This window comes from Triturus cristatus, chromosome 4_1 (genome assembly GCF_964204655.1).
Source record: "Triturus cristatus chromosome 4_1, aTriCri1.1, whole genome shotgun sequence".
Taxonomy (NCBI): domain Eukaryota; kingdom Metazoa; phylum Chordata; class Amphibia; order Caudata; family Salamandridae; genus Triturus; species Triturus cristatus.
The window spans coordinates 1,087,377,648-1,087,404,138 of record NC_140585.1 but is presented as its reverse complement, the minus strand read 5'-3'; the positions used below and the strand labels follow the sequence as shown (position 1 = coordinate 1,087,404,138).

The 26,491-nt window shown below is 46.2% G+C and overlaps 1 protein-coding gene across 1 annotated transcript in view; it reads left to right on the top strand.

The window, feature by feature from the left end:
- The window catches only part of TBC1D22A (TBC1 domain family member 22A), a 1,683,159-nt gene that overhangs the window by 37,848 nt on the left and 1,618,820 nt on the right, over positions 1-26,491 (top strand). Inside the window, exon 2 of the mRNA XM_085654063.1 lies at positions 2,854-2,910. Coding sequence (XP_085510189.1) covers positions 2,854-2,910 — 57 coding nt within the window. The remainder of the gene's footprint in view (positions 1-2,853; positions 2,911-26,491) is intronic.

Here is a 26,491-nt window from a genome sequence, read left to right as displayed (position 1 = left end):
CAGGCGCTTTACAAATGCCCTTTCATTCATTCATTCATGCTGCACACACAGAGGGCACGGGGGTCTCCCAGCTTTGGAGTCCTTGAAGCTGTGCCTGGGAGCCACCTCTTTCTTCAAACCAAATGCCAAGATATGTGCAGGGAGTTGCATTATCTTTTACCTTATCCATAAACCAGCTTTCAATTGTATTTAATTTGCGACCGTATATTAAGATCTTAAAATTAGGCGTGTTTATTTTGCTGTTGTCGAATGTCACAATGCGCAGGAAGGCGTCCAAGGACCTTTGAAGTCCGATTGTGGCCTGCTCCAGTAAGATCGTATCATCTACTTATGGTGAGGCTCGGATCTTTGTCCTTGGGATGCTCTGCGGAAAGGACCCCACTCAGCCGATTGCTGGAATCCTGCTGCCAAACAGAGTTTAAAGAGTAAAGTAGCGAGCACACAGCTGTGCTTCAGGCCTTTGTCACTGTTGATGGGTGGATAAGTTGATAATGTCCTTCATAAGAATGGATGGATGCCCCGTTTGGCAGGTTTTTACCACAATTTAGTTCTATCTAGGTTGTCGAATGGTTTGGCAAAGTCTATAAAGACCGCATAAAGAGGGCGCTCCCTTTCCTACCTTGCTTGTTCAACCAGATGCCTAAACCGAGCAGGTTGTCCTCCATGCTACAATCCTTCTGGAATCCTGTTTCATGTATTGGGATCAGTTGCTTCTTTCTTGAGCACAGTATTTGAGGTCTTAGCGAAGCATTCCCCCTCTATATCAAGAAGGGTGCTGATGTGAATGTTCTCTGGTGCATTAAAAGATCCTTTTATCCATTCACACCAGAATCAACCTCTCCAACTATCCCAGATGGTATTGGACACCCGCAAGACTTGAATAGTGGGAAGAGGGTCGCAGCAATCTTGAAAATGGCTCCTAGGATACCCTTTGACCTGGAAGTCCAATTGCTACAACTTTCTTTAATGGTATTCTCTACCTTGTCTTGTGTTTGGGTACGGCATCATTACTTGGTAGTGCGGTCTTTAATTGTATTCCAAATGGGTCCAGTTCATATTCCAGTTTATTGTCTCCAGCCTTTAGCTTTCCAGTGTAACTTGCCCAGGTCGCATTTGATATATTTCAGCGGATCACTTGGGTTTTCTGTGATGATATTTGCTTAACAAGGTTCCATACATTCCTGGAATTCTTTGCTTTTGTGTCTTCAAACAATTTGATCTATTGTTGCCTTTAGTTTCTTTTCTACCCCAATTTCTTTTTTTTTATAGCACACTCTGAAATCTTTTACTTTTTATTTTATTCCACCATTGCCTTTGACAGATTTCTGGTGTCCTAAGGCACTATTTAGTTGTCCTTTTTTAGAACACTGATGACTGGTCCTTAAAATCGTTGGGGGTGCTACTCTGGACCGATATGGCTTTTATATCTATTATTACAGCCTCGAATAAAGAGGCTAAGAAACAAACTCATTCATGGGGACTATATAGCTCCTGATCATAGGTGCCACGTTTTCATTATGCTTATGTGTGACATTTCCACGTTTTCAGTCTGATTTGTGTGACATGTCAAATCATTACTTGTGACACTCTGAGTGACACTGTTGTGAGTGGAGCAAATCCGTCATATCTCTGTAAATGAATACATTTAAAAACAAGCATTGGCGATGCAATAGGTCCTGCATTTCTGAACGTTTAAGGTATTGGTGTTGGAAATAATAATGCAAAGTCAAAAGCACAAATTTTCCGTAATGCGAGACCTATTGCATTGCAAATGCTTGTTTTTAGGTCTCGCCTGACCCAGCGCATGCGCTGGTCTGGCGAGACTTATTGAGAGGGCTCCAAAAAGTGCTACCAGGCCAGCCTAGGGCTACAGTGCATGTGCGCGGGCGCGCGCGCCACTTTTACCGCGATTACTTTCACTTTTACCTTCACCGCGATTACTTTCACTTTAGCGACCGCACGGCCGCTTTGATGTTTGATCGCGATCACTTTCACTTTTGATCGCGATCGCCATCACTTTCACTTTTGCGGCCGCACGGCCGCTTGGCATAGCCAATAGGTCTCGCTTTTGGGACCTTATAAGTGTTTAGTTATGCAACTGTTGCATGGCTAAACACTTATAAGGTCCCAAAGGCGAGACCTATTGGCTATGCCAATGCTTGTTTTAATTACAATAGGTTGGTGTTTCTCTGTAAAATTAGCATCACTTGTAACACCTACTTATTTTCACTGCTCATCAAGTGAAGGTGCTTGCCCCTGAGTTAGTAACACAACCCAGATTTACAATTCTTGTCTGCTCTATTGGTCATTATTAGTCAATTGTAAGCATTGCGTTTCTTGTTTTACACATTTTGGGTATATCTGTTATTAGAAAGGCACTTTTAAAACAGGATTCATTTAACAACAGAAGTTGACATGGTAAATGATTTCCTTGCCTACTACTTTACAGTTTAGTATCACTTCGTAATATCCTTGGCTTGGGTATTTATAACATCTTTACCTTCTATGTCAGACTAATAAGTGATGAGTTGCACCTCAGCCATCTATATTTCTCTCGAAAATTGATAATGTTCGTAACACACTGTTTACATCATCAGTGGGAGGTAGGAAATGCACCAGTATTCAGAAAGGTAAACGAACAAATTCATCAGATGAAAAAATTAAACAATACACTTCTATCTATCTATCTATCTATCTATCTATCTATCTATCTATCTACATATACGTATATAGACACGCGCACACACACACACAGACACACAAACACATATATTTACTAATATACTGAAAACTTAAAATGCTAGCAGAACTTCTCATGTAGCAGGCATTCATAGTTGCCTTCATTTCTTTCAGCATTCAACATGTATATGGAGCACAGCATCCTCCATTTGATCCACTGCTCCATGGAAGGTAAGACACTTAATACATTTTGACTTTTAATTTGTTTTATATGTATAATTGAATAGTTGATGATTTTAACATGGTGGACCCCATTCTGATTTTGGTTGTTGATGGCAATATTGCTTTGTAAGAAGATGGAATTCACAACTGTAGAAATTCTGCCTTTTCTGCATCCCCATCCCAAATTCTTCGCCTTTTTAGGTCTCGCTGGCGTTGCAGCGCGAAGCGCTGCCGCCAACGAGTACTATTGTTGCCTAGTTGCCTCCCAAGGGAGACAGACCGGGGCACGCGCAGCGATCGGGGTCTGTGGACGCGCAGACACACGCGCGCGCGCACACACCCCGCCGCTGCCGACCCGGCTGCCTAACGCGCGCGCACACTTGCTCCACGGAGACGGCTTGTTCTCTCTATTTGCTTTTGTTTGATTCATTTTCTTTTTCACTGGTGCTCACTCGGCCTGGGCACCGCTTTGCTACAGTTACTTCTACCCCCGGCAGCCCACTTGCTCTTGGCACTTTGCATTGCAGGCTGCCTGGGCTGGGATTGCATTTGCCGTGAACGGATCGGCCTTGGCAGCTTTCCCAACGCTGCGGTCCACACTTTCCTGCCCCCTTCATTTCGCGGCCGCTACTGCCGCTCTCCTGCGGTGTCTCCTTTTCCCTGGGCCGTGCAGGGACCTCTCAGCATGTGGGCACAGCCTAGTAGTCTCTTTGTACCTGCCGGCCACGTGCTCGTTCTGCATGCGGGCAGGGCACTGATGCCGAAGGCTGCTTCCAACACACACACCTTAAGTGGCCCTCTCGCCGGACAGCGGAACCTCCTCCCATCTCCCGGTAAGTTTTTCTTTCACAGTTCAGGCAAGCAGAGAGAGAGGGTGAACCACGCAGGCTTCGGCAGAGTCTCGGGGAAATTATGCAGTGGCACGCCACTCACAGTGTCTTTCACTGCTTCCGCTATTCCCAACAGGCAGCCTTGACGTGTAACTACACTGCGGGGCTTGAGGGACCAACTTCACTTTCTTTGTGGGCTTTTGTGATGGCCCGATCTGGCACTACTTGCAGTCTAGGGCTCACCTTACGCCTGATAGCAGATCGGGCCTGCCTCCACCTCGAGGCGCTGTCTGTGGCGGCGGCCGGCGTCTCAGCAGACCGGCCCCATACACGTCGTTCCTCTTCCGTTAATGGGGCTCGCCACATGCCCGACGACTGGGCATTCGCTCCCGATGCTCCTCCTTCAATGGGGTCTCAGTAGGCTGGTGGCAGGGCCATGCCACCGGCTCCTAGACTTGCCACATGATCCTTCTGTTGGGTGCCGCCATGCGCTTGCGGGTACGTCAGGTGCGGGGTGAGCTCTCAATCACCTCCTTCTCCCCCGTGGACTCTTTACACGACCTACGGGAGGTCAGGCGCTTCCTATGCCTGCAGGCAGGGGGTTTCCTAGACCCAGGCATTATTTCCCCTCGCACAAATCTTCTGGGCTGCTGCACGCATAGACACAGCCCCCTTGTCGCCATTTTAATGTTGTAGGACCCGAGGTCCTCATGTACTCATAATGATTACACAGACACGGATGGTTAGTTGGTAGAACTGGCTCAGGGCACGTGCGCCTGGCCCCTTTTATTGGCAGGGTCACATGTCCAGTGACGCCTGTGCTGGATGGGTGTGGGGTGGGGTGTAAGCCAGCGCTCACGGAGTGGCTAGCACATTGGACCACTAGATCAGTGATCAGCAGATCACTACAGGTAATAACACTAAAGGACGTTCCCGTCTGGTCTTTTATCATATATGACCACAAGGCGAATTAATCTCCTGGGCTGTGAAATATATATTTGCTTTCCTCAGTTTGCAGTGTCCGTGGTCTCCAGAGAAGCCAAATTCAGGCAAGTACCATTACATCTTCGTCAGCCATCCTCCTCATCCGAGTCCTAACCAAACAAGGCTTTTTTTTCACACTGCTATCTCACTAGCCAAGTCAACTCTTTTCACCAATAAAAGAAATGTAAAGTAATAGCCTATTCTTACAACCCCCACATCCACCTTCCTAAAAAGCAAAGACACCCGTATCACTTCCTGTGTTTTTCTTCTGTTCAAGATGCCGTTTTGCATGTCAGGTAAACAGAGCACAAGTCCCAAAAAAACAAGCATTTGCAATGCAATAGGTCTCTCATTTATACGAGTTTGAGCTATTGGCATTGTAAATGACAATGCTTTTTATTTAAGTTTGGTTTTTTAAAACATAAATAAAAAGCACTGTCATTTACAATGCCAATAGCTCAAACCCGTATAACTGCGAGACCTATTGCATTGCAAATGCTTGTTATTCATCCTGTTGTTGCTGGCGTTATGACTCTATGTACTTTAGCATGGCTGAACAGACGTTCCTGTGCTTCCCCTCTGTCTGCTGTACATTGGAATTCCCTATTTGGTCTGTTTAACTTACCAATAAGTCCATTGTAAAGGGTGTCTTAAGTGCACTTATGGAATGAAAAGCTAAATGTCATGTCGGCTGCAGTGTACATTTATTTATAAAACCCACAAATGCAACACAAATATATTTCTGCCAGGAGCCCTGCTGCTCGCTGGCTAGAATGCAGTTTCAGCACAATCAGGGAAAAAGTCCTTTGTGATGTGGGAGAACCCTATTTCTATATATTCATAAATCACCCCATATGTGTGCCTTGTAAGCCCGCAGAGCAGGATCCTACCTTATAAAAATAGGACACACTACATATTGGGGATAGTGTGCCCTCACATTGAAAGAAAACCTTCACAGTGTAAGCCTGGCTAGACTTTCTCTAGTAGGTCTAGGTGGGATTAAACTATTTGATTTCCACCTCCGTGTAAGAAAGGGCTACAAAAATGCCTCAAAGTTATTCCCTAATTAGGTTTTTAAATCTGCTTAATGGTGACATCAGATTTTAAATACCTTAAGCAGAAAAATAAACGTTGTACAAATGTACTTTACACAGTCTGAGCCAGAACTGGCTTATCACAGTTCTGCCACTCTCCTCACCTCCAGAGCTGGAATACACATCCTTTGTTGAGAGAGTTAATGTACTTGGGTCACAAAACAGTGGCCAATGAGTCTGACCTTCTGACCACTTAGCAGGGATTAAATATCTGGGAGAGGACATGAATAGCTGGCAGATCAAAGGGCAGCTTTAGCCTATCTCTTTTGACGTGGAGGTGCCAAGGACGGATTCTTCTATTCATCCCCAGGACACACCTGGACAGTCAGGCTTTACCCACAGTAGGAGGGGAAACACAGTTGTGACCCTGTCAGGTAGGGGGATATGCCCCTGGAGCTAGCAGAGTCCTGTCATGTTGAAATACAAGATCCTGAATAATTATACTGTAAGGCAAAGAGGAAGTGCTGCAAAAGAAGGTGCAGCAACTGTGAGGAAATAGGTAGGATTGGGTGGTAGATATTCTCCAATCACTGGATAGTAATCAGGACACATGTGGCACCTCAACCACCACCACCACCTTATCAGAACATTTGTGGACCTGGGAAGACTTTGCCTGAAGAAGATGACCCTCCTGAAAGAAGGACCTGACTTCTGACTCCTGCAGGAAATGGAGAAATTACACAAGGTTGCAAGTATTCATGAATCCTGCTGGCACCTGGGCACTGTAGCTGCTTTCTAAAGGACACATAGGTGGACCCCTGTTTACCTGCTGCAGGGACACAGAAAGCAGAGGACTTCTCATCCCGAGTGGGTCCAGCTTACATAAGAGGACTAGACCCTGCAGGAGACCAAGCTGGAGAGAGGCCTGGTGCCAAGAGGCCTGCTCTGAGAAGCTAGAGGCTACAGGACTGTTCAGAAGAAGCTTTCCCAGCATTTGGAGACTAGTACTGATGTGAAAACGTTGAGTATGACAAACCACTTGGTGTACGTGATCTCCTCTGCATCATGGTTGGGCTGTAATTGCACCATAGTCTTGGTCAAAGACAAACTGTTTTTTTCCATAGTACTTGACTGTTTTTTAAATAAAATTTTAAAAAAAAGAATCTCCTTTTCCCTTTACCTTAATTCGATGATCTGATAATTTGTCATATTTCTCTGACTCTGTCCTAATTTTAGGTTTTTGATCCCCTTGTGAGCCAAGTTATTTGCTCTGCTGACAAGCAGGAGGGTCAAAGGCCTCTGCCACTGGGTGCTTGGGTCTGTTCCTTGCATGTGATAATACATTTTTACAGTACACCATGCCTGGGGAGGCTCATCTCAAGAAGCACAAAGCTGAAGGGCTGTATCTCTTCACCAAATCACAGGAGGGCTATCCTCTTTGACATTTTGGAGGGAAGGGGCTATTAGGGGTGTGGTTTCAGGATCTTAGAGCGGTCTTTTAACAAACCCGCTTCAAGTCCCCATTTTGAAATATCCCAAAATGCTGTGCAGTAGATTGGGACTGAAGTGGAGTGATGTGTCATTCCATGAATGAACAGAAGGGCCTACCCCTTGAAACATTTTGCCTCATTTAAAAACATCTGCACAAGGGATAGAAGGAAGATGGATGTCGCAGGATGCTGAAAAAGTCCAGACACCTGGACTTTGACTCAGTGGGACACTGTGGCTTTACCTATCCAGGGCAAGTGGCACTGGTTTCCTTAAACCTTCAGAGGAACACTAGAGGGATGAACCGTTTAGGGCTCCGTGGAGGAGAAGGGAACTCCTGAGGACGCTGCACAGAGGGTACCCCTCATCAGATGGCCATCCCATCACTTCTGCTATCACACGGTTGTCCTTCAAGTGGCCATGGGGACTATGTGACCTGCAGAGTGCAAGCATGGAGGCATTTCTGCCTTGAGAGCTGCAGGGTTCAGCTGGAGGCAACCACAGGCTGAGGAGAACACCAGGCGCTGGAAAGAGGAAAGATCCTGAGTACAGAGCTAAAGCACAGAAAATGCAACCTTGTCAAAGGAATAATAAAATTAGCAGCTAGGAAGCCTGAAGAAACCTATCCCAGTGGCTAGACCTGGACACCTGGAACAAAATGACAAAAAAAATAGTTAATCGCTAACAGGGCCAAAGAAAAGGGGAGAGAAAACTGTTACTCCTGTAGGACCAGGCGAGCATTGCGCTCCCATACTGGTGCTTCAGGATAGAAGAAAATGCCTGGGGAGCTCACATACACCCTGTGAGAAGTTGGCCTGGCATATGCTGGTCACTAGTTATAGTGGCCACCTTGCACCAGTCCAATTCGACTCTTATGGTAGATAGGTTTAAGACAACCTTTTAAAGAAAGCTATCCTAGTGGTAGCTGTGGAGAGCAGCCTTCAGGCTAAGTCTCTGAGGAATGTAAAGCAGCTTGTTTTACCTTATAATCTCTTGAATTACCAAATGAAAAGGACACCACACAGGTATATATATCAAATATGTATGTATTTATTATTTCTGGATACACTCTACTAATCTCTTTATGAGATTAGAACCCAGATACACATTCAAATGTCAACAGTTCTCAAATTAAGCACAAATATGGCTGTAGCCCTAGGGGTGTACCAGACCATATACTAAAAAAATGGTTTAACAAACTCGACTTGCAAAGTAACAAAGCCTAGGGCCTTGGGAATCGCTGGGGCTTCACTACTGCAGTGTTAGCAGGTAAGTAACAAGCCTACAGGAGACGCGTGCAGTGTCTAAACACAGCCGCGGATTTCCTATAGGTTACAATGGCGCAAGTCGCGGTTTGTATTTTAAAGTTTTAGGGCACTTCGAAGAAGTCAACAAGCAAGCCACTTACAGGGTAAGTATTTCGAGGGCCAACACACACTTGGGCACCGGAGTGCACGGGTTACCTCACCCAGGGAAGCCGGGTGCATAGGTGTCTTTTGGTGTGGGGTCGCGATGCTGTTTTCAATGGAGACCAATGAAGACTTGCTGCTTGAGACGACTGAAGAGGTGTCCGCTGGAACCCGAAGATGGATTGAAGATGAAGAGGACCTGAAAATTGAGGGGACAGTGTTCAAAGTCACTTGCCAGTGACCGGTGGCCAGCAGGATGGATGACCACTGATGTCGCGTCATTTCAGGTCGTTGATGGTGAATTGTCTCTTCGCTCACAAGGTCCAGGAGGGATCGACGATGACCAGCAGCTGGATTCGAAGTGTCCCACAAAGTCTGCAGCTGATGACGGTATCGGCAACCGGATTGGAGCCAACAGGCCTTGGCAACTGCAAGTCTTGTGTGGACTGAAGATTGAAGATGATGCAGACCAGCAAGGTCTGATGGACTTACCCAGCAAGGGTAAGTGAGGGCCGGCACGGAGCAACCAGGAGAGCCCTTGAAGTTGATGAGAAAGTCTTCGGGTGAGTCACTAGCCAACGGGCAAGTAACCGCGAAGACGCCTTTGCAGGAAAAGTTCCTCAGTAGCCCACGGTCACTCGGGATGGGGTAGGCCGCTGATTTTCGATACCAGACCTGCTAGGGACTTGGACTACAGATGGTTCAAAGCACAAGTTCGTAGAACGTTGTTTAGGGTTTGCACTCGAAATCAGTGCACGGTTCCCTGGTATTGCTATTCCTCGTCACTCGTGGGGTCCAGATGCCACAGCTTTGCTGGGGACTCAAAATGGCCGTCGAGTGGTTAGGAAATCTGCTTCAGGGGACACAGGGACTTCGGACTCCGGGTGGAGCGGTGAAGTTTGCAACCGTCGATTAAAGTTACTGGTGCCTGCCAAGCAGGGGAGTCACTCCTTGACTCCAAGGGAGATTCTTCAGTCTTCCAGAGATAGTGGAACGTCGAAGGGCCAGGATTCTTCTTTGTAGAGCGTCGTTCAGGGTAATCTGAATTGCATTGGCAATGCTTGGTATCTTATAGTGAAGATAGGGGAGGGACTAGCTCTATGACCACTCCTCTAGGAGGGTCAGGGTAGTGGGTGGTTACACCCACTTCCCTTTGTCCAGTTTCACGCCAGAGCAGGGGCAGGTAGCCCCTGAACCGGTTTGAGCTGGCATATGCACAGAGGAGCCTACTGCTCCCCCAGTGCAGGACTTCAAAGCACTCTAAGAGTGCACCCACCCAGCTCCAATACACTAAATCCTGTCTGGGAGGTGGTGACACCTCCCTGTGACAGGGTACCTTTTGTTGGACGTCCTCCACTGCGAGTTTCAGTCAGCAGCAGGAGGGCAGCCCAGTGTCTGTGCTGGTGGCATCCATTTTGTGATGCCAGGGCTCTAGAAGATTTCTACCGTTTAGTACAGTGGGTACATGTCGTCCCCTCTAGAAGGGTGGGATCATACTCCCACACCAGTTACTGGTGTGGGGGTATGATTCCAAGTTGTTTGACACCAAACACGACATGTTTTGATGCAGTCATTCCAAAGTTAGCATTTATCGCGAGGTTATAATGCACTTAAGAGTATATGGTTTAACCGCATCCACAAACAGCAGCAGAGAATAGACTCTGCCAGCTGCAGAGGGGTCCTGCTCATGCAGAAGCACCCCCTCACATAGTAAACCAAGCACCCTGCCCTCAGGATTGTTAGAGCCTGCAAGAGGGGTGACTGATAGGTTTATATGTGTGTGTGTATGGTGAGATATAGGAACCTATACCTCAGTGAGGAGTGCTAACACTACCTCACACAGGCTGCAGTAGCAGGCCTGTGGTGTCAGATTGTGAATGCTTCCCAGGGGTGGCATATTACATGCTGCAGCCCCTGGTAGGCCTGTGAAGCACCAATGCCCTAGCTACCTAAGGTACCATATACTAGGGGCTCATAAGGTACCACAGTATCCAATCACTAGTGCATCTAATATGCACACCAAGTTGTTTAGAGAGATCAGTGAGACTGGGGCCCTGATTAGCAGGGACCCAGCTAGACTATAGCCAGAAACCAGTGTATACATCAGAAAAAAAGTGGGGGCAACATAAGTGCAGATCTCTCCTACACAACCCCCCCCCCCCTACCCCCCCCCCAGCGCAGGGACATTAAACTAACCTTGACTAGTTGAGTCTTCATGTTCTAAGTGAAAATACCTTGAGAGTCCATCTACATTGGCATGTTGGGTCCCAGGTCTATGTTCCACTGTATAGTCCATCCCCCGTAGGGAAATGGACCACCTGAGCAGTTTAGGATTTTCACCTTTCATCTGTTTGAGCCATAGGAGCGGCTTATGGTCAGTCTGAACTGTGAAGTGAGTGCCAAACAAGTATGGCCTCAGCTTCTTCAGGGCCCACGCCACAGCAAAGGCCTCCCTCTCAATAGCTGACCAACGTTTCTCTCTAGGGGTCAGCCTTCTGCTTATGAAAGCTACTGGCTGGTCTTGACCTTCATCATTAAGTTGAGACAGTACAGCTCCCACACCCAGCTCTGAAGCATCTGTTTGAACAATGAACTTCTTTTTGTAATCTGGACTCTGTAAGATGGGGGCAGTGCACATTGCCTGCTTGAGGTCATCAAATGCCTTTTGACAGCTAGCTGTCCACTGAACCTTTTTTGGCATTTTCTTGGAGGTCAGATCATTTAAGGGGGTCACTATAGATCCATATCCCTTAACAAACCTCCTGTAATACCCAGTCAGGCCCAAGAAGGCTCTCACCTGTGTCTGGGTGGTTGGAGCTACCCATTCCATTATGGTCTGGATCTGGCTCTGCAATGGTTGAACCTGGCCTCCACCTACAAGGTGGCCCAGGTACACAACCTGACTCTGCCCTATCTGGCACTTAGTGGCCTTGATAGTGAGGCCTGCTTTCTGCAGGGCCTCCAGTACATTCCTGAGGTGGACCAGGTGATCCTGCCAGGTGGAACTAAAGACAGCAATATCATCAAGATAAGCTGAGCAATAGGTTTCCATACCAGTCAGAACTTTATTCACCAACCTCTGAAATGTGGCAGGTGCATTCCTCAAACCAAATGGCATCACCACAAGGTGATAGTGCCCACCAGGGGTCGAAAATGCTGTTTTAGCCTTGGCATCATCAGCTAACTTGATTTGCCAATAGCTTGCTGTAAGGTCAAATGTACTGAGATACTTGGCTAAGGCCAATGTGTCTATTAGTTCATCTTCCCTTGGTATTGGGTAGGCATCAGTCCTGGTGACTGCATTGAGGCCCCTGTAGTCAACACAAAACCTCATATCTTTCTTACCACCCTGGGTGTGAGGTTTTGGGACAAGGACTACTGGGCTAGCCCAAGGGCTATCTGAGAGCTCAATAACACCTAGCTCCAACATTTTCTGGACTTCAGTCCTGATACAATCCCTGACATGGTCAGATTGCCTGTAGATTTTCCTCTTTACAGGCAGACTGTCTCCAGTGTCCACCTCATGGGTGCACCAGGAAGTCTGACTTGGGGTCAGGCTAAACATATGTCTAAACTGATGTAGCACTTGTCTACATTCAGTTTGTTGATGTCCAGTGAGGCTGCTTGCCAAAGCAACACCATCAACTGACCCATCATCAGGGTTCTGTGAGAGCAGGTCAGGGAGAGGGTCACTCTCCTCCTCCTGGTCCTCATCAGTTGCTATGAGCAAGCTCATGTCAGCCCTGTCCACATATGCCTTAAGTCTGTTGACATGGAGCACCCTAAGGGGGCTCCTGGGAGTGCCAAGATCTACCAAGTAGGTGACCTCTCCCCTTTTCTCAACAATTGTATGGGGGCCACCCCATTTGTCCCGGAGAGCTGCTGGGGCCACAGGCTCCAACACCCACACTTTCTGGCCTGGCCGGTAAACAGTCAGGACAGCCTTTTGGTCATGCCAAGCTTTTTGTAGTTCTTGGCTGGCCTCAAGGTTTTCAGTGGCCTTCTTCATATACTCTGCCATCCTGGAGTAGAGACCAAGTACATAGTCCATCACATCCTGTTTGGGAGGTTTGAGAGGTAACTCCCATCCCTCCTTCACCAGACATAATGGTCCTCTAACAGGGTGCCCAAACAGAAGTTCAAAAGGGCTGTAGCCAACCCCCTTCTGTGGAACCTCCCTGTATGCAAACAGGAGGCAGGGAAGTAAAAGGTCCCATTTTCGCCTAAGCTTTTCTGGGAGGCCTTTAATCATTCCCTTTAGGGTTTTGTTGAATCTCTCAACTAACCCATTGCATTGTGGGTGATAGGGAGTAGTGAATTTGTAGTTTACACCACACTCCTTCCACATTGCAGTTAGATATCCTGACATAAAGTTAGAACCTCTGTCAGAGATGACCTCCTTAGGGAAACCCACTCTGGAGAAAACTCCAATGAGGGCTCTTGCTACCACAGGAGCTGTGGTAGTCCTTAGGGGCATAGCTTCTGGATACCTGGTGGCATGATCCACTACCACCAGTATAAATCTGTGCCCAGATGCAGTTGGTGGGTCAAGGGGACCTACAATGTCAATCCCTACCCTTTCAAAGGGAACCCCCACCACAGGTAGTGGTATCAGGGGGGCCTTTGTGGTGCCACCTGTCTTGCCACTGGCTTGACAAGCGACACAGGAGCGACAAAACTCCTTGGTGTCCTCAGACATGTGTGGCCAATGAAAATGTGGTACAAGCCTGTCCCAGGTCTTGTTTTGGCCCAAGTGTCCTGCCAATGGGATGTCATGTGCTAGGGTCAAGAGGAACCCCCTAAACTTCAGAGGAATTACCAACCTCCTGGTGGCTCCAGGGGTAGGATCTCTAGCCTCAGAATATAGGAGCCCCTCATCCCTATAAACCTTATGGGACCCACTAGCACTCCCAGCAGCCTCAGCAGCAGCAGCCAGCTGTCTGAGGGGTTCAAGAGTGGGGCAGCACTGTTGTTCTTTGCTCAGATCTTCCCTGGAAGGTCCCCCTACCCCCAAGAACTCAACCTGACCAGGCTCAAGTTCTTCTGGGGCAGTTCCTTCATTATGCTCTGCTTCTCCTCCCTCAGGAGGGGAATCTGAGATCTGAGACAGAGGGGAAGGCCCAGCCTTAACCCTACTGCTCATCCTCTTGGGTAGCATCTGGTCCATAGTTTCAGGATCCAGAGCTGGTTCAGCTTTATGCATTTTGGCTTGTGACCTGGTCACAGCAAATACCTCTGCAGGTATGCCCAACATCTCAGCATGAGTCCATAATTCTACTTCAGACCAGGCTGAAGTCTCCAGATCATTGCCCAACAAACATTCGACAGGGAGGTCTGCACTGACTACTACCTTTTTGAGGCCAGTTACCCCTCCCCATGAGAAATTCACAACTGCCAGGCTATGGTTGGTCCTGGTGTTGCTTGCATTGGTTACCTGGTACATTTCACCCAGGATGATCTGTGTAGGGTCCACTAGGTCCTCTGCCACCATGGTGACACTAGCACCTGTGTCCCTAAATGCCAAAGCCTGTTTGCCATTTATGATAGGCTGCTGTTTGTACTTGCCCAGGTTCCTGGGGCTCACTAGGAAGGACATATCAAGGTCTCCCTCACAAACTAGCAATGCCTGTGTTGGTACTCTGACTAGGCCAGAGTCCACATCAGAACCCAGGGTCAACCCTACCACACCCTTATTCTGAGTATTACCTCCACCAATGACTGCACTAGGGGGAACAGTTGCCTTAGGGGCTGGAGTGGTGGTGGTTTGGTCTTTGGACTTTGTACAGTCAGAAGTCCAGTGCCCTTTCTGTTTACAGAATTTGCACCAGGGCTTCTTTTGGCCTTTTCCCTTTGCAGATAGTGACTCCCCACCAGTTGCAGATTTTTGGGGCACTTGTGAAGACTTCTGATCTTTAGATTTATCCCCACCTTTATCTGAGCCTTTAGGATCTTGCTTCTTAGTGTCACCACCTTGGTTCTGGTTTTTCTGCCTCACCCTGGTTCTGACCCATTTGTCTGCCTTCTTTCCCAATTCTTGGGGAGAGGTCAGATCAGAGTCCACCAGGTACTGATGCAACAGCTGGTTCTGGCAATTATTAAGGATCTGTTCTCTCATTATAAGATTATACAATCCCTTAAAGCCAGTTACTCTACTGCCAACCTTCTAGAGCCTTGGTTGCACAATCAACAAAGTCAGTCCAATCCTGAGTCTGTGCTTTCTGGGTGTCTCTGAACTTCAACCTGTACTGTTCAGTGGTTAAGCCAAACCCATCTATCAAAGCACTCTTCAGGGCTTCATAATCATTAGCATCCTCTTCTCTAACAGTGAGGAGCTTGTCTCTACCTTTATCTGAAAAGGAGAGCCACAAGATTGCTGCCCACTGTTTCTGGGGGACCTGTTGAACTTTACTGGCCCTCTCCATAGCAGTTATCCATTTGTGGATATCATCCCCACTCTGGTAGGGAGGAACAACCTTGGACAGGTTCCTATGGTCTGGAATGTAATCTCTGCCTCTAGGGACACTGTTGCTGCCACCAGGGGTATCTAACCCCTCCTTCTTAGAAGCTCTTTGGAGCTCGAAGGCTTCCCTATATAAGGCCAATTGCTTGGTTCTGAGGGCAAGCCTAGCTTCCTCATACTGGAGCATCTTGAATCTTCTGTCAGAGGAGGACTCCCTGGGATAGGTGGAGTTCCTCTGGTGAACAGATTCTCTTGCAGAGTGATATGAATGGCCAGAGTCCCTTGAGGGGGACCTAGGCCTTTCTCCCACTTTGTCAGCTCTCTTAAGGAGAATTCCTCTGTTCCTTTCAGACCCTTCTGGGTCTGGCCCTTCAATCACAGACTCCAGGTCATCTTGATTTTCATCATCAGACCCAGAGACTATGGTTGACCCACTCCCTGATGCAGACCCACTAGCTCCTAGAGCTTGTCTTAGGTCATCTGCTACTAACAGATCTATCAGGTGTTGTGATGAGGGACTCCTGCCCACCCTCAGTTGTCTTTCAAAGCATAAGGCCTTCAGTTCAGTGTAGGCTATGTCTTTGTACTGAGATGGGGTGGACCCACTGGCTCCACCTTGGTGAGACATACTAGTGTTGTGCAGTGTTGTACTACCTACACTAGTTGAGGCCTACTGAACCTAGCTTGAGCTGTAGCAAGGGTGTGCTTATCCCTTCATAAACAGCTCTAAGTTCAGTAGAACTTATTGATACTAGCTTGACTTTATATGTACCTTGAGTACCTTTAGTGGTTTTCAGTTAGTAATTCAAATAGAGATTTTCTGTTAAAACAATGGCAAGCTGGAATCCCACACGCTGCCCACCAATGTGAGAAGTTGGCCTGGCATATGCTGGTCACTGGTTATAGTGGCCACCTTGCACCAGTCCAATTCGACTCTTGTGGTAGATAGGTTTAAGACAACCTTTTAAAGAAAGCTATCCTAGTGGTAGCTGTGGAGAGCAGCCTTCAGGCTAAGTCTCTGAGGAACGTAAAGCAGCTTGTTTTACCTTATAATCTCTTGAATTACCAGATGAAAAGGACACCACACAGGTATATATATCAAATATATATGTATTTATTTCTAGATACACTCTACTAATCTCTTTATGAGATTAGAACCCAGATACACATTCAAATGTCAACAGTTCTCAATAAATTAAGCACAAATATGGCTGTAGCCCTAGGGGCGTACCAGACCATATACTAAAAAAATGGTTTAACAAACTCGACTTGCAAAGTAACAAAGCCTAGGGCCTTGGGAATCGCTGGGGCTTCACTACTGCAGTCTTAGCTGGTAAGTAACAAGCCCACGGGAGACGCGTGCAGTGTCTAAACACAGCCGCGGGTTTCCTATAGGTTACAATGGCGCAAGTCGCCGTTTGTATTTTAAAGTTTTAGGGCACTTCGAAGAAGTCAACAAGCAAGCCACTTACAGGGTAAGTATTTCGAGGGCCAACACACACTTGGGCACCGGAGTGCACGAGTTACCTCACCCAGGGAAGCCGGGTGCATAGGTGTCTTTTGGTGTCGGGTCGCGATGCTGTTTTCAATGGAGACCAATGAAGACTTGCTGCTTGAGACGACTGAAGAGGTGTCTGCTGGAATCCGAAGATGGATTGAAGATGAAGAGGACCTGAAAATTGAGGGGACAGTGTTCAAAGTCACTTGCCAGTGACCGGTGGCCAGCAGGATGGATGACCACTGATGTTGCGTCGTTTCAGGTTGTCGATGGTGATTTGTCTCTTCGCTCACGAGGTCCAGGAGGGATCGACAATGACCAGCAGCTGGATTCGGAGTGTTCCACAATGTCTGCAGCTGATGACCGTGTCGGCCACCAGATTGGAGCGAACAAGCCTTGGCAACTGCAAGTCTTGTGTGGACTGAAGATTGAAGATGATGCAGACCAGCAAGGTCTGATGGACTTACCCAGTGAGGGTAAGTGAGGGCAGGCCTGGAGCAACCAGAAGGCAACCAGAAGAGCCCTTTAAGTTGATGAGAAAGTCTTCGGGTGAGTCACTAGCCAACGGGCAAGTGACCACAAAGATGCCTTTGCAGGAAAAGTTCCTCAGTAGCCCACGGTCACTGGTGATGGGGTAGGCCGCTGATTTTCGGTACCAGACCTGCTAGGGACTTGGACTACAGATGGTCCAAAGCACAAGTTTGTAGAACGTTGTTTAGGGTTTGCACTCGAAATCAGTGCACGGTTCCCTGGTATTGCTGTTCCTCGTCACTCGTGGGGTCCAGATGCCACAGCTTCACTGGAGACTCAAAATGGCCGCCGAGTGGTTGGGAAATCTGCTTCAAGGGATGCAGAGACTTCGGACTCCGGCAGGAGCGGTGAAGTTTGCAACCGTCGATTAAAGTTACTGGTGCTTGCCAAGCAGGGGAGTCACTCCTTGACTCCAAGGGAGATTCTTCAGTCTTCCAGAGATAGTGGAACGTCGAAGGGCCAGGATTCTTCTTTGTAGAGTGTCGTCCAGGGTAATCTGAATTGCATTGGCAATGCTTGGTATCTTATAGTGAAGATAGGGGAGGGACTAGCTCTATGACCACTCCTCTAGGAGGGTCAGGGTAGTGGGTGGTTACACTCACTTCCCTTTGTCCAGTTTCGCGCCAGAGCAGGGGCAGGTAGCCCCTGAAACGGTTTGAGCTGGCATATGCACAGAGGAGCCTGCTGCTCCCCCAGTGCAGGACTTCAAAGCACTCTAAGAGTGCACCCACCCAGCTCCAATACACTAAATCCTGTCTGGGAGGTGGTGACACCTCCCTGTGACAGGATACCTTTTGTTGGGCTTCCTCCACTGCGAGTTTCGGTCAGCAGCAGGAGGGCAGCCCAGTGTCTGTGCTGGTGGCATCCATTTTGTGATGCCAGGGCGCTAGAAGATTTCTACCGTTTAGTACAGTGGGTACATGTCGTCCCCTCTAGAAGGGTGGGATCATACTCCCACACCAGTTACTGGTGTGGGGGTATGATTCCAAGTTGTTTGACACCAAACACGACATGTCTTGATGCAGTCATTCCAAAGTTAGCATTTACCGCGAGGTTATAATGCACTTAAGAGTATATGGTTTAACCGCATCAACAAACAGCAGCAGAGAATAGACTCTGCCAGCTGCAGAGGGGTCCTGCTCATGCAGAAGCACCCCCTCACATAGTAAACCAAGCACCTTGCCCTCAGGATTGTTAGGGCCTGCAAGAGGGGTGACTGATAGGTGTGTGTATGGTGAGATATAGGAACCTATACCTCAGTGAGGAGTGCTAACACTACCTCACACAGGCTGCAGTAGCAGGCCTGTGGTGTCAGATTGTGAATGCTTCCCAGGGGTGGCATAATACATGCTGCAGCCCCTGGTAGGCCTGTGAAGTACCAATGCGCTAGGTACCTAAGGTACCATATACTAGGGGCTCATAAGGTACCACAGTATCCAATCACTAGTGCATCTAATATGCACACCAAGTTGTTTAGAGAGATCAGTGAGACTGGGGCCCTGATTAGCAGGGACCCAGCCAGACTATAGCCACAGAAAAAAAGTGGGGGCAACATAAGTGCAGATCCTACTCTCCTACACACCCTCTCATATGCAGCATTTATATGGACCCCTTGCATTCCATATCCTTGTGTACTCGGACAAAGATTAGCAGTCAAAGGTGAGTGCTATCAGACTTTTCTTTCTCCCCATGGATTCCGCCGCCCCTGTGGGCCAAAGCTGGCACCACCAAGCTCAAGTTACATACGGGTCCCATGTTCAGAATACTTAAAAAAATTTTTTTTTAAAGGAAGTGAACAAAGCAACTCATAGCCTGGAGCAAGGTATCGTCCCATACGCCACTGCAATACTGAAGAAATACGTGCCCCATAAGCCTGTAGAGTGCTTTTAAAAATTTGTATATTTGCCTGCTGGTGCCCTAGAGGGCAGTTGCACCACCAGGTGAGTATAAATGCACATGGGCAGCTGCCAGGAGTACAGCAGCCCCTATGGAGCACCAGTGAAGTATTATAGAAATGGGACCTTAGATCTCCCAGGGGGATTCAATTGGTGACCCTAAAAGACCTTGCCACATGTTTCCAAGGACTCTGGTGTCTGGGGTACTTGGACCTGAGGCTCTGGAGTGTGGGGACTCCTCTTGATAGGTCCTAATGCTGCATAGCAGCATGTATAAAAGTAGATGAAGAAGACTGAGTAGTATGTGTAATAAAGCATTTCCCAATCAATCTATATACAATCACTGACTGGAAAGTGATTTATTGGATTGTTTGTTGTGTGAATGTGGTATTAGCCCACACCACCTTCCTTAAGTAACCCTAGTGCTCCTCTTCCTTTCTTACCCTGAGTGAGTCGGGTGCTACAATGGATACTTGGTTCCCAGTAGACCCAAAGTTACAGATATTATTCATGAGCAAGACCCCACAGATTCCCCTTGATAAGGAGATAGAGCACCAAGCAGGATTTATTCTGGAGTCCTTTTCAGAATACACCTCTAGACCGTATGTATAACCAGTGAAACTCTTGCATAAATATATTAATCTTGATACTGTACCGAGCTTTTACTGGGTAGTTTGTGCTTCATCAGTGGTCGCCCTTGCACAATAGAGATTCATCGACCACTATAATCTGTATTGAAGAAAAAAACCTAGGCAATGCAAAGAAATGCTCCAATTCAAGACGAAATGCAAAAAGCGTGTCATGTTCAGGATAGTTTTATGGCAGTCCTGCACAGTTCTCACTGTAAAGCAGCAGAGTCACAAAAGTGTCTGCTCATGAAAGATTGCAAGATAGGTGTAGCCAAACATATGGTAGTAGAACAGTAAGACTATACTGATAGTTTGACAATATATCCACGAGCAGCTGAGGCCCTAAAACTTCTCAGATCCTAAGTGAGGTGGGAGTGCACAGGTGGTAAGTGGGATCATAAAAACAATAGTGCCCTCATGCTCCCTCAAAAACTGTTCTGCATTTAATTAGTTTGCTGAAATATTTCCTTAGGAAACACATCAGCAACAAATTGTAGGGAGTAGTCAATGCGAAAAAATGCGAGATTTACTTTACGTTCCGCAACAGAAGGAATTAAAGACAGGAAAATTAAAGACAGGGAACTATAAGGGAGTTGTCTAATGAGCTCTCTTGCTATGCTATGCATAGCACCTCTATGAACTGTGGCTTGTGCTGTGACATCTATGCTTCTCAATGACACAGGTTCTGTTTGTGAAGGGACGTCATGCCTACCTCGATGCACTTCATTGTCATGTTTTTAGGATTAACCGAAAGGAAGCCATCATCGTTTGGAGCTCCGCCAATGGAAAATGTACCTTTAAAATCTGAATAAGGATCCTCACCCTTAGATGCTGTCTCAGTAACTGCACTGGTCACAGAGATCTCCATTATTAGACTTAAGGTCTGGGCAGTGGCCAACCTGTGAGAGACCATGTTTGTTTACTCGCTAAATTTTATTTGTTACTAACTAAATAACGTATTATCTGTGTGACGCAGAGGTACTGGAGAACGTGTATGAAGTTTGAATGAGGAGTGTGAGTGTTGTGAGCTAAAAGAGAAAGACTGCAGTGTGGGTGAGCATGGGATAAAAAAGAGTGACTGGAAACAGCAAAAGTCAAAAATGAAACAACCGGATTCTCTGGTTAGATCTATAAAGAAGGTGGTGCCTTCTATATCCTCTGCACTGTAAAGTTGGTGAGGAGGACCTAGAGCTCACCTCCTACGCACTTCAGGGGTTACAGACTGCCAACCTAATGATCAAACTTGTTTTTAGTCATTAAAGAATGCTGTTCAAGTCTGTATGATTTTTGTCTATGCTCCATCGTCGATGATTACACTGGAGAAGTGAAAGAAATCGCAGGCCTCGAGAGTTTGGCAGACTAGTCACTCCATTAGACGTGGCAGATGTCCTGTACACTGTATTTAGATTGGCATTGACTACAATCCACTTGTAATACGGCGGTCTGGATGTCTTCCATGTTTTTGATGGACTGCCCTGTCTGCTGGACTCTACACAAGTCCCTGACGTTTCTTGATAATTATCATTTGTCTGTGCCATTGCTTATTTGCTTAGCAGCAGTGCAGCGAGTTGCTGTTGATATATATGTCCTTCTGACACCTTTAATAAACATCTGTTAAAGTCTCCAACAATGGGACATGATGTAATAAAAAAGTTAAGGCAAACTATAACGTGTTTTTAAGGAATGCATAGAGGAAGAGCAGCTAGAAATGTGGCAAGCTGTCCATAGTATTACCAAGGAGTGGTGTTTATATGTTTTGATGTCTATTGGAAGGGGCTGTGGACAAAGAAGACGGCCGTAGCATGGTCCTGACATAGCCTGAAAACTGGAAATTGCACCTTTAATTCATATACAAAAACAATTGGCTCCATTAGGCTGAAGTTGTCGAGTTCTGTAAAACAGATTTTGATCTTACTCTCAAATTTTCAACTAGGGATTAACCAAAGATTCCTACAAGATTATCCAAAACAACAGGACCACGGGGGATACCCATTATCAGTGAACATGGAGTTAGATGGATTAGAACAAAGTCAACAAGAAAGAATGGTTAATCATTTTAACAAAACATTTATCTGTACATACAACTGGTTAAAGGAAAGCCCCAGGCTCTTGCTTGAGACCTTTAATCTAGCCAGTTTACAATAACAGTCCAGTTGATGTTCTTCCCAGTTACTTTTTGGACATGTGTGAAACTTCTTCCCAAGTTTCTCCAGCAAAAAAAAAAGAGTAATTGAGCCCAGGGTAAGGATACTGTACTGTTCTATAGGTACAAATAACATTTAGAGAAAATTACTCCACATTCGATAATAACTTTGCACTAAGAATGCTTCTGGAAAAATACTCAATTCATAGGATACAGAATATGTATAGTACCTTAATCGATTTTTCTAACGCCTACAACTTTGTACGTTTTTATGAAGAAAAGTGACTGAGTTAGGCATTCCCGACCATCTGTTGAGCCTTGTGAAGGAGCTTCACACCTCGATTCGGATTTGTGTCCATCAGGGAGGGGGGGGGGGGGGAGGGGGGGGAGGGTTATGATAAATATTTCAAACTATGGGCTTTGAGAAATGACCTAAAATAAAGTTGTCACTTGGCCTGCTTTTTAGGTCTCGCCTGGCGTTAGCAGCGTGCATGCGCTGCCCTCGCCATGCGAGGGCTTCTCGTAATCAATACGATTTCTGAAGCTCGCTTTCTGCTCCGCCCATGTTTTCCATTGGTGCGCGTCATTTTTCGTCACCAATTATGCAAAACCGGGTGTTATGATTGTCCAGGGGGATTTTTAGTCCCTCCTGGGTACCACCCTGTCCACTTTTGGCCCGCCCCACCGGGATTGGATCTTTTACTTGCGGCGTGAGACAGTGTCTCTTAATTAGCTGCTAAGCACTTTTTTTTCGCTCGAACTGCACGTCTTCCGGGGATCAGCTGTGATTACATGGAGCTCGCAGCCTCGCGTACTTCAGGCCTTTCTACAAGTGCACATCTCTCTCCATGTAATTTGTTAAGCTTTACCGCGCCCTGCTTTAGTTGGCCTCCCAAATGTAGCACTGATCCAATCTAAATAATTAAAAACTCCTGTGATCGAGTTACTCTCGCTTGCGCATACCGCACGCATTTTGCTCTACTTTACCGGCTACCTGTGCTTCTTAAATTTAAGTCTCACTTCGTCAGTATTGTGTTTAATTGTGTTCACAAACTGGCTCCACCATTTTTTACTTTTATAAAACACTCGCTCTCAAACTCTTCGTTCGATCACTACTTCTTTTATACATTCTGAGACCTTATGCTTCGTCCCACTTGCATTCAATTTAATTAGTGCTTGAGCTGTGGAATTAGTTTTCTGTCCACAGCAGAAGGAGAAGAACCTTACATAGGTTTGAAACACAGCAAAATCAGTTGATTTAAGTTATGTAAGTAAGCTTGATGCTATCAGCCGAACCTTTTATTATTATTCCTGTGGGTTTTTTTATGCACCGCGGTTCTTATTGTTATGTATAGCATTCTAGTTAAAAGTGCTAGAATTAATAACTACAAATACAGGTGCCTGCTCCAAACTGTAAGGTTTCTGTATTTGTTTTTTTCAGTTAACATCATGTTCTCTTCGCTGCATCTGGTTGAAAAAATATGCAAACGGCGGCACAATAAATCTTGCTTGCAGCAGTTCATACAGCTTGTTTCCATAACCAGAGACGTTAAACATTTTTTCACAACGTGTGGAACGGACATTAAGTCCTTTTTCCAAAATCTGAGTTACAAATGTAAAACAAGCATTTAAAATGCAATAGGTCTCGCCTTTCATTAAGTTAAAGCCATTTTCTTTGCTATTGGTATTGTATAGCACAGCAAATGGCTTTAACTTAATAAAAGACGAGATCTATTGCATTTGTACTGCTTGTTTTTGTTGCTATATACTGTGGACTTACACAACTGGCGGCACAGTGCCAGTCATTCGCCCCTAAATTACTTTATTGTTAATATACATGGATGATCTTATCCTGCTAGACCTACAATGCTTCCGATATTGATTTTTGTATAAAAATCAATTTCAATAAGAGCAACATAATGATTTATTCAAAGGGATTAAAGCTTAAATTTAAGTGGATACTGGATGAAGTCATGCTGGAGGGTGTTACTGAATATAAATATTTTGGGATCTTGTTCTCTAAGGGATCTTGTTCTCTAAAAATTTAAGTAAATTCTCTAGGTCGTGCTCTAATGCAACTGGCCATCGTTACCTCAGTTGGAAGAGAGCTGTTGGTGCTGCACTTTAATTGGCAGTCTAAAAGACATAGCAAACACAAGGAGATGATGGACGGAGCACTGAAATTTTTCAGACACTCACCCCCCGTCACAGATCTGGGTTGAATCCATCATTGTTCTTTAACTCACTCCGCCACCCCAGTTCAGACTAGGCCTGGGCAAAAATTTCGTTCCGTTCGCGGAAATTGCGATAATTTGACATTTTTGCGTTCCGCGGAGAGCGCGAAAATGTCAAAAATTCCGGTTTCCGCAGCTTGGCGATAATTTGTTTCTTGCTCGCGCTGTAAAATGATACATTCTCGCGCGCGCGCGATCGCCTTACCTGAATCCCTGCGTTCGCCGACAAGTTTTCTTGATCCGGTCGCGTTCTCCATGAGATGTTGTATTGTTTTTAGCCATTTGCGCTGTCTCGCGACAGTTCGCGCCCGCAGTGACGTCATGCGTCGCGCGATCACGTCTTTCTTCTCGCGATCATGCACCGCGAGAACAACTCAAAACAAGATGGCCGCGCCCGCAAGCAACCACATGGGTAAGTTGGCGACCCGCAACCATGCAGAAAATCTCGCGAACATGCCGGAAAAAACCTTCCGCATCTTCGCGATATTTCTGCTTGTTTGCGATAATTTTAAACATTCTCGCGATAATTTGCGAAGGTTAATTCCGCAAATTCCGCCCACCCCTAGTTCAGACCCAGCTCTATACCAATCAGCCTTGACCCTGTGCCTCAAGGGAACAGTCCAGCCCGAACTGCCAAGCCAGGTCTTTCCTGGACCAGAAACAAGCATTCTGAGACCGGCTTTGAGGTAACACCCCTCATTAGCAAGGCTAGCTTGAATCCAGTGGCAAAGTGAGCAAGGGACCCACATCTGGACATACCCTGCCAACTTAGGGCGAACAAAGCAAACACAAGGAGATGATGGACGGAGCGCTGAAGCTTTTCAGACACTCACCTCCAGTCAGAGATCTGGGTTGAATCCATCATCGTTCTTTAGCTCACTTTGCCACCCCATTACAGACCCACCTGTATGCAAATCAGTCTTGACCCTAAAAGGCAGTCAGTTCATACGGACTATTAGAAAAGTCTATGAAGTAAAAACTCCACAGTGGCTCTACATGGCGTAGAACATGTGACCCCTTGCATCTGACTCTAAATAGAGGGGAATTTGAGCAAAGGCTTTCTAGCCATGCAGTACAGGATGTCTATCAGAAGCTATATGTTTAGAGCTAGGCATGCTGGGTTTTGTTTATAAAATTTACATTATGATTCTGATATTTGTTTATCAGCTGTCCCAGGCCCCGACTGGCATGGTACTTAATTTTTGTGGAAGAAGGGGCACAGAAAGACAATTTTACCTTCTTCCGGCTTCGTTCTTTGGAACTACGGAAACCGTAGCTAACATGATGCGGAATGTTGTTCAGAGTTTCTTCAAGCAGTCTGAAGCATTGCTCAAGCTCAGGTTCGATGCTTCTAAGTGAGCTTTGAACCAGGCAGACTTCCTCTAGCAAGCGATAGGGGTCATGGAATGAGCAGGACCTCATGGTCGACCCTGAACCCCATCTACAGGAAATATCCAAGACCACCTCCTATGTTTATTCTTTTGCTGAGCACTGCAGTGGGCTCGACGGAAATACATTAGACTCATATTTTTAGAGGACAATATATTAGAACTGCAGAGTCAGCAATGCTGTTTCTTTTTTCGGCCCCAACATTTAAGGTTTGTTATCACCTTTTTATTTAATTTCTTTAGCATGTTTCCGGAAATGTTAAAAATTGAGAACATATGTTTCTAAATGAATTACAATCCTAATTAATCTGTTTTATCCCGAATCTTAATGTTGTCTCTGAAACCACATTGAGGATTTTGTCACACTTCTCAACAGCATTGCGTATGTGCCCCAATAGTATATAATGCGAAAATGATTGGTCTTGCTTATATACTTCTTTGTAAGATAGCGCAGATGAAAAAGGTGTGTTTTTTAATCAAATTGCGCTCTTTACCATTAAGGAAACTAGCTGGTCTGTTTATGTGCTCCTTCTGAAAGGACAGAATGCTAGCCAGTGGCTGAATTGGGCAGACCCACTGTCACATGCGGTATGCTGAAGTAGGCAGAAGAAAACTGTAATTGATACAATAACCGGGCAGTTGATGACGTGGGACGGCTGATTGCCCCCTATAGAATACATATCATTTTAGCAAAATCAAGATGTTGTGGTTAACACTAGACCTAAATACTTGAGACAGGCATTGATATAAGTTGTACAGTGTTTTGCTGCGTTTCACATTAGGTGCAGATTGTCTTCGAATATTTAGAACTCCGTTCAAGATGTTTGATCCAAACCTGACTGGTGTCTGGGTATTTTATCTTGCTGGTGAAAACAAACATTGGTGAAACGAATAAACAATACCAATGTGTTCTTTCACTTTAGCAGACCAGGCTGTAAGTTCTGTGAGGTGGCCCCTGGGTGTACGCTATCCACCAATCCTGCCTTCCTTGCTTTCAATACTTCTGATTTCACTTTTTCCACCTTAAATGTAGGCACTACTCTCCCAATAAACAGAATGTTGCTGCC